The sequence below is a fragment of the Cylas formicarius genome, unplaced genomic scaffold, assembly GCF_029955315.1.
Source record: "Cylas formicarius isolate icCylForm1 unplaced genomic scaffold, icCylForm1.1 PGA_scaffold_7__23_contigs__length_41026272, whole genome shotgun sequence".
Classification (NCBI taxonomy): Eukaryota; Metazoa; Arthropoda; class Insecta; order Coleoptera; family Brentidae; genus Cylas; species Cylas formicarius.
Window position 1 is genome coordinate 13204446 of NW_026844352.1, and position 8360 is coordinate 13212805.

At 30.0% G+C, this 8360-nt stretch overlaps 2 protein-coding genes across 4 annotated transcripts in view; one reads left to right on the forward strand and one right to left on the reverse strand.

Annotated features, from left to right (window-relative positions):
- LOC132705205 (AF4/FMR2 family member lilli) overlaps positions 1–1722 on the forward strand; it is a 166841-nt gene extending 165119 nt beyond the window's left edge. For all 3 annotated transcript variants that reach the window (XM_060675661.1, XM_060675662.1, XM_060675663.1), the window contains exon 18: positions 222–1722. In XM_060675661.1, the coding sequence (XP_060531644.1) occupies positions 222–364 (143 nt within the window). In that variant the 3' untranslated portion in view covers positions 365–1722. The remainder of the gene's footprint in view (positions 1–221) is intronic.
- A 5104-nt stretch (positions 1723–6826) lies between these two features.
- On the reverse strand, positions 6827–8267 carry LOC132705206 (small ribosomal subunit protein uS5). The gene is made up of 4 exons (XM_060675664.1): positions 8109–8267; positions 7621–7903; positions 7288–7521; positions 6827–7199 (listed from the first exon to the last, which is right to left on the reverse strand). The coding sequence occupies exons 2-4, from the start codon at positions 7900–7902 to the stop codon at positions 6879–6881; spliced, it is 837 nt and encodes a 278-aa protein (XP_060531647.1). The 5' UTR covers position 7903; positions 8109–8267; the 3' UTR covers positions 6827–6878.
- Positions 8268–8360: the final 93 nt, after the last annotated feature.

The window sequence follows — 8360 nt, forward strand, 5'->3', positions numbered from 1 at the left end:
AAGTTATCCAATGGAAAAGGTCGTGTGTCTCAAAAAGCAAAACTTCACGGAAATTACGTTAATGTTATCATTTGTTTTACTTTCCATTGTTAAAGATAAGTAAAGATACCCCGCTAAAAATGTATATTCATTATGTATTTAGAATCGATATTAGAAGATATGCGTATATGGTATTATGCCGTTCTTTTAATATACGAGTAATATTTTTAATTTGTTTTCAGAGTTTTTTATCGAGCTGGATAGACATTGCAAACCCTTGACGATGCACAGTTCTCTAATAGATTTAGTAAGGTATGTTAGGGAAGGCATAAGGCGACTCAAGAGGGAGGCAAAAGAGAAGCAGCATCCATCGAACTGTAAATAAAGACATTGCTAGAAAATAAAAGATGCCAAAGAAAGCACTAAGTCAATTTACAGTCAATGGGTACACAGTTGTAAATTTGACCGAATTTAGAAGTAATTTTATATACATGAGAGAAACTTAAATTTTACTTATACCTAGCAATAGGTAGGTCCGTTTAATTGGCGACTCATTTATGCCGCAGTCGAATCGTGTCAATTTTGGGATCACCATTTCGTAATCATCTAGCGTTTTCATTTAAAACGGTCGTTGTAAAGTTACGTTTGACACGATATTTTTAAAATTTATTATTTTCGAAAATAGGTGTTCGCAATTGAACAATCATCGGAAAAATAAATGCCTTCCGATCAAAAACAAATATCTAATGCTCTCCGAGTCTCCCCAAAGTGGCCCAAGATGTCAATATTCATTGGCGCAATACGCCATATTAATGTCACGTCAGCTGTAGAACTTTGAGATGCAAACAAACAGATTTGCCACATAAGTTTATACTGACTGTGAGTTCAGCTTTTGTGTGAAATTTATGGTAGTTATTATGAATTCGAAATGCTACCACAATCATTTTCATTTTTGATACCTACAAAATAGTAACCAATAAATAATCACGAATGCCGTTAAATAGTTGCTAATAAATAAAAAATGCATAAAAACTGAAACCCTGATAGAAACTTATATAGCAAATTGATTTGTTTGGGTCTCAGTTTCCAACCAAAATGGCCGATGCCACTTCGTCACTAATAGAGCATAATGGAGACTAGATTCTTTAAGAAGATTAAAGCTCGGTTGAATGATTTTGTAGTTATTTAACTTAAATAGTTAATATCATTTCCGGTGGTTGGTCCGATTGCTAAAGTAGTTGTGTGATTTCCAACTTGATTGATGAATAATTAAAATTATGGTGGACAAACAAAATACCAAGAGTACGAATTCGGCTGTGGGGCGGTGGTAACGCGACCATTCTTAAGTAAAAGGTCCCCTCATTTTTTAAAAAATATGTATTTGTTAAATGACTTATAGGGTGCAGTACTGTAATATTTTTACAATTACTAGTAAATTCCACATTTATATATATATATATATATATATTGTATATTTTTTGTAAATATGGCTACGCTAATATATAGATATATATATACATACACAGTGTCCTTCGGAAAGTTTGCACAACATGAGAAACATTTTTATTATTTTTGAATTTTAACTTTGGCTTCAAAAACATAACAAATAGTACTTTAAAGAGTCGTTTATAAAGTTTTTGTATTGCAATTTTTTTTTTGGTTCTAGCTTTTATATAAAAAATAATTTTATTTAAAATATAAAATGACTGCCTTAAAAATGGTTATTTTGAAACAAAATTATATATATATATATATATATATATATATATATATATATATATATATATATATTTGCCATTTAGGAAAAGTAGTAAATGCTACAAAAGTGGCGTGATTTTGTTGTTGGTCTTTTGTGATGAAAGAAAGAGCTAACTCCAAAGTTAAAATTCTCCCTTAGTAATACATTTTTTTCTCATTTAATGCGAACGTTCTGAAGAACACAGTATTATTGATTATTTGTACATCGCTGAATATAAATAGGCCTATAGAAAAATCAAATCCGCATCTCGCAGGTTGTGGATGTTTTAAAAAAAAACATACTAAGATATTAGTCATTGTTGTTTATATATATATATATATATATATATATATATATATATATATATATATATATATATATATATATATATATACATATATATATATATATATATATATATATATATATATATATATATATATATATATATATATATATATATATATATATATATATATATATATATATATATATATATATATATATATATATATATATATATATATATATATATATATATATATATATATATATATATATATATATATATATATATACATCATGTGTGCATATGTACCATTGTATGTATATCTTGTATATTTTATTAATCTTAAGTTATTTAATTTAATTTTATTATTATCATTATTATTTGATTGACACGCTTTTGAGATAAACATTGAACTTTTTATCATATAATTTTGTTGTGTTTTTGTAAAAAAATAGAAATTCTTGTTATCAACTCCATCTCAAGTAAAATTTCGCTACCTCAATATTTATAATATATAAATTTTTAAAGTGGTTTTACAGGTCAGAGTATATTTTACAGATTTTATAAATTTTGGTGTTTTTTCTATCGCTGTATAATAGGGACCTTGCATTTAGAAATTAGCCATAAAATATTATTTGCAATAGTTGTTGTTCTTATCAACTTGATCATTTTAAATCAAATTGGTGTAACATAAAGATTTTTGGAAATTAAAATTATTATATCACTTTTTAATCAGTTGCATTTTGTATTGTTTTTTTTTTGTAAATGTAATTTTTGCATCACTTAAATTTTTTATTTCGTGCTGGTTCTGAATCATTCCCTTTGAACCAACTTAATTTATTTAACCCTACCACCACTTATCTATTGTTTCACAATAGTCAAAATGACTATAACTTAAATGGCAAGGTTTTTTTTTCAAATTACCAGGACATTAGTCAGTATACATCTTTTGACACAATTTCAGGTTCGTATCAGATCTGCAAATAGTCACCGCAGCTAAAAATTGTTTTAATGAACTTGGGATAGGTACATTTTCTGGTATGTTGAAAGATTTAGTTTTATGCCATTTAAATTAACCAAGTTATAGCTGTAATCATTTTATTAGATTTAATTTAATAAAGAAGGAAGATTCTGCTAAAAGTGCTACTCGCTAATTTTCAAAATATTGAAGTACTAAAACGTCAATTTTTGTATAAATTTTGACGAGTTTTTACATTCTGTCGCATCAGTCATTCGCAACTCTTGCAATTTGAGATAATAATTTTTAATTCTGAGTAAAATGAATTATTTGGCAATAGGAAAAAAAAGGTTTGTATGCAAATCTTCAACTGGTGTTGGAAGTTACCAATACAACTGTTACAACGTCCTAACTAAACTTTACCAAATAAGCATCATCAGCAATTTATGTCATCTGCTTAAGTAAAGCCGTTTTGATAAAAAAACAAAACCAAATACATAGTAATGCAACATTTTCTAAAAAAGTCGTTGACAAAATAAATAAAAGCAATATTTGATATTTGCTGTTTGAGTGTTACTAAGAGTATTAAAACGTTTTCCTTGCAGCTACTTTGTGATATATGTGCCAATACCAGCTTTGTAGTAAATTTAGAACTGCCAGATAAACAGGGCTGTGACTGTAAACACACAATCAAGAAATTCAGTTAAATAAATTTTCCATTTTTAAGTTGTTTTGGTCTTTGTTCACATATTTATTTCATTTTTTCATACAATGCTTATAATTGTTGAAAATTAAATTGACAAAGTAAGAAAAGCTGCTTGGTCCTTATATAATTTGCACTCGTAAACTATTGTAGCCAATAGTGTAAAATTTCTTTTTCAAATACCTAAAGATTACAAAAATAGTTAGGCATGTAGAATTACTAGCGAAAATTTACTTGTCAACTTGGTGGATAGATTTTTTTTGTTATCTCCCTTGATTATAATTTATTGTATTACTAATTTAGACATTTGATTGAAAGAGGCAAATGAAAATGGTACATACATCATACTTTAATAAATCTTGACATTTTTGCTTAGTTCTGGCTAGTGCCGAAAATTAAAAACTAGTTTTGTTGTTATTTTTTAACTTTGTTTTATTTTTAAGGATGTTGCGTTTACCAAACTTTGAGTCTGTAAAAAAAAATAAGATTCAATCGTCTATAGAGGTAGTGGTGGAAATCTGACGCAGCAGGTAATTTCTTTTTTTAGGTCTATGCGGCGTCTTTACTATTCGAGGTAGATTAATTGTTCGTCGACACTCGCTTTTGTCTATACATGGTTTGAAAAAGGTATTCAATTCGCAAAATGTGGAAGCGCTCTATCTTTCTAAAAAGTTGAAGAAATAGAGAAAACTTACTCAATATGAACAAAAATCATTTTGTAATTTGTTTTTGTTTTCCATTTTTCGGAAATAGCAAGAACCGTTCTTAATATTATAACACCAATATTTACATTTTCAATGAACTTAAAGGCTTTTGTGCAGCTGAAGTTTAGACACAAAAACAAGTGACAAGATACAAGAATGTGTGCTGTCTCATTTTGTCAAATTTTGTTTTAACAATTTGGGCGCTTCTCCGAATAAAATGATGAATCAGCTTCTCCTTGAGAGGTTTTCGAATCCAGCTGCCAAATATGACGTTAAAAAAATTATTCATGGAACCAAGTTCGTTGTATTACCGAGACATATCCTAGCTCAAATCGTTCTCGCATAACACCTTTTATAGCATATGTAAAGGTTTGATTGCCAAATAGTCATTATATCATAATGTTATATATTTTGATACATTTTCCAGACCTTGTATATTTTGTAAGCCTTCCTCTGCTGTAATAGGATCATAGTATCTCCAAAGTAACTTAAAGTGACCTTGAACTAGATCATAATAGTACCTTGTACATATTTATATAAAAATGTAAGGTTATTACTTTTGAGGTGATGTGTAACAAGAGGACCTAATTTTTTTTCAAATATATTATTGCATCATAGACGACAGACTTTGACTTATTTGCGCTTTAAATCCCAACCCTCGATCAAAAAAAAAAAACAATATTAAATGAATTTCATTTGAAAACTAATCATGTGTTGTAATACTTTAATTTTATATTGGTATCTGTCGTAATGGATGCTAGTCTGAATGTAATATTGATCTTGACCTTTTAATATGCGCATGCGTGGTCATTTGAACTCTTGTTAACCAATAGTAGCATTCAACATCCATGATGGTCGCCGACAGTTCGTCAATTCCGTAGGTTTCAATTTAGATGCATTATTTTCTCAAAATCTGCCCAGATCTTGTTAAATGTTCTGAGAAAACGAGTTAAGTGTGAAGAAATCCCTGTTTAGAAATAAAGTGCACTTTTTATCCTACTAGGGGTGTATAATTAATAGCCATATGGGATTTTCCATTCAAGACGGTAATTCATCATTGAACCCAACATAGTCAATGTTGAAGAGGTTTCGATATCTATAACTACTTTTTTCATAAAAAGTAGTGACGTTTCAGGTCACAGGTTTCAATATCCGTTACTACTTTCTTCATAAAAAGTGGTGACATTTCCGGTCACAGTGGAATAGCATAAAATATTGAGCTTAAGGAATGAATAGAACAATAACTAAATTTAAAAAATAAAATCGATTGACACGCACAGTAGACAACTTTCGTAACCAAAAAAAAACTTGAAATTTCGGCGTAACTTGCACATTGGAAATGTAAGAGGAATCTTTCTTTTTTTTTGGTAAACAAATTAATGGATAATTTTTCAAAGAAACTTCAACAGGCTACTGTAATATATTATTTAGACATCTAGATTCCTCCTGCGTGGCTTATGATGACTGAAATTTATCAATTTATATTTGTTTTGTTTGTGCGTATTTAAATATTTTTTTATGCAATCTTCCGCATTTCTAGAGAATTTAACCGCCCAAAACTATTACGTCGGAGTGGTGCCTAAATAGTGCACATATAAAAAGTTGCATTATCTGTTTATAACATTCAAAAGTTCTTATTAGTCAAAATACATAAAATTTTAACTGTAACATTTAACTTCTTTACATTTCAATAAACTAAAGTATCATAGGCCGTTATTTTTCCATATATGCCAGTTGAGCAAAAAAAAGTTTATGAACAAGTTTTAAATATATATATATATATATATATATATATATATATATATATATATATATATATATATATATATATATATATATATATATATATATATATAATTTTAAATAAAACAGACTTTGTTATTAAAGTGTTATGGTACGGGATTTTTAAATTGTTTTAAAATAACACCTATTTTACCACATGCAGTTCCAATGTTTCTAATCACAGGTTTTCACTCTACATCCTGCCATTTTTTTGCTTTAGTTTTTTTCATTATATTATTTTGAAAATGTTAAGGTTTCAACTGCTGACTTATATTTCGTTAGTTTCAAACATTTCTCATATATAATTTTATATTAAATTCCAGTGATGTTATGCAAGTACTTCATGCATATCTTAGATTACAAAATCCTATGAAAGTGGGTAGCAGTTTTTTAGCATAGCTTGTGAAAAATATTTTCATTCATCAAATTTATGACCCTAGTTATCAATGCAACATTGACTTTTGACTAATTTCATTTGAACTGGATAAAAAAAAAGGAGGAACAGTCTTTATACAAAATGATTCAGGGTAATCTAGCATTGCAACATTTGCGTGCCTTATACGAAAATGTAAACAATTATTTATTGAAATTAAATAAATTTAAGTGGTTAGGGGAGGACCAGCTAATCATATTTACCTTAAAAAATGTACAATATAAATAAGTAAGAACGAAGTTGTTTCCTTCAATTTTTTATTTTTTGTTGCTGGCATATAAAAAAACACTCCTTAAAGTGCTTCAGAACGGGGAGCACTGGTCACTGTACGATGATTCTTCACCAGGTAATCAGCAAATTCTTGATAAGGAGTCTTTGTCAATGGCATATCTTTCCATAAGTCAGGTGTTAGGTATGCATACGTCTTTGCGATGGCAGCATACGTTGCTTTAGCAAAATTTCCTAAAGTACCAGTCGATCCCCTGGCCGAAGTATAGCAGTCTTCAATGCCGGCCATCTGTAGTAATTTTTTCGGTACTGGAGCCGACACAATGCCAGTTCCACGTGGTGCTGGTATCAGACGTACTGTAACTGAGCCACATTTGCCTGTAACCTAAAAATAAAACCAATATTTATTACATTATCAATATATGAATAGATCATCTGCCGACCATTTACATTAATTTTTAGAAAAAGTCTACCTTGCAAGGCACAGTGTGAGGCTGACCAATCTTGTTACCCCAATATCCTCTACGAACTGGCACCACAGACAATTTTGCTAAAATGATAGCTCCTCGGATAGCAGTAGCTACTTCTTTGCTGCACTTAACTCCAAGACCAATATGACCCTTACTATCCCCAATAGCTACAAAAGCCTTGAAACGAGTTCTCTGTCCAGCACGGGTTTGTTTCTGTACTGGCATAATTTTAAGCACCTACAAAATACAAATTAATTAAATATTCTAACACCTATGCGCTCCTGCCTTTTTGTTTTCTAAATTCAGTACATAAGAACTAATTATAGAAAAAAATACCTCATCATTGAGTTCTGATCCGATGAAAAAATCTATAATTTCATACTCCTTTATCGGCAACGAGAAAAGATATATCTCTTCTAGAGAACGAATCTTGCCGTCCCGGACTAATCTGCCGAGTTTAGTAACAGGAATCCACTCTTTCTGATCTTCTTTTCCACGACCACGGCCTCTGCCACGACCACGTCCACGACCTCTCGGGCCTCCACGTCCACCGCGGCCCCCTGCACCAAATCCTCCTCGAAAACCACCACGTCCACCGGCTGGAGCTGCGTCCGCCATACTATTTAAAAAGAAAAAAATTGCTTAAGATTAGACATGCCTTGAAAATTGCCTCCACGTGCACACACATTAATTATATTAACTATCGCTCAGTCAATTAAAAAAAAAACACTAAAACTGTCGAATATTATATATCTGATATGAATAGACAAGAAAATAAAAATAATGTATATACCGAAAATATATAAAACAATAATATATCTTACTTGAATCTTCCTTCTTCGACAGTTTACGAAAGAAAGAATGATATTCCCTAATCTATGCAGCAATTTGTACTTTCATTTGTCTTTATCTATGGTTTTCCGGAAATGACGTATCGTGTTGTAGTGTTTCCGACAGGGTAGCCACCACCTTTCGTGATTTTTGGCGTGATTAAAAAAGTTAGTACTTGGTCATTTTCTAGTGCACTAATCATGACGTAACAGCAAAATCAAGATTAGATAAACTGATCAAACTCT

Excerpts from the sequence above, each read along its gene's own strand:
- LOC132705206 (XM_060675664.1), bottom strand. The coding sequence starts at position 7,902 with ATGGCGGACGCAGCTCCAGCCGGTGGACGTGGTGGTTTTCGAGGAGGA. Across the intron at positions 7,522-7,620 it reads GATCAGAACTCAATGATGAG|GTGCTTAAAATTATGCCAGT; the intron begins GTATTTTTTTCT and ends TGTATTTTGTAG. Across the intron at positions 7,200-7,287 it reads CTCACACTGTGCCTTGCAAG|GTTACAGGCAAATGTGGCTC; the intron begins GTAGACTTTTTC and ends TTTTATTTTTAG.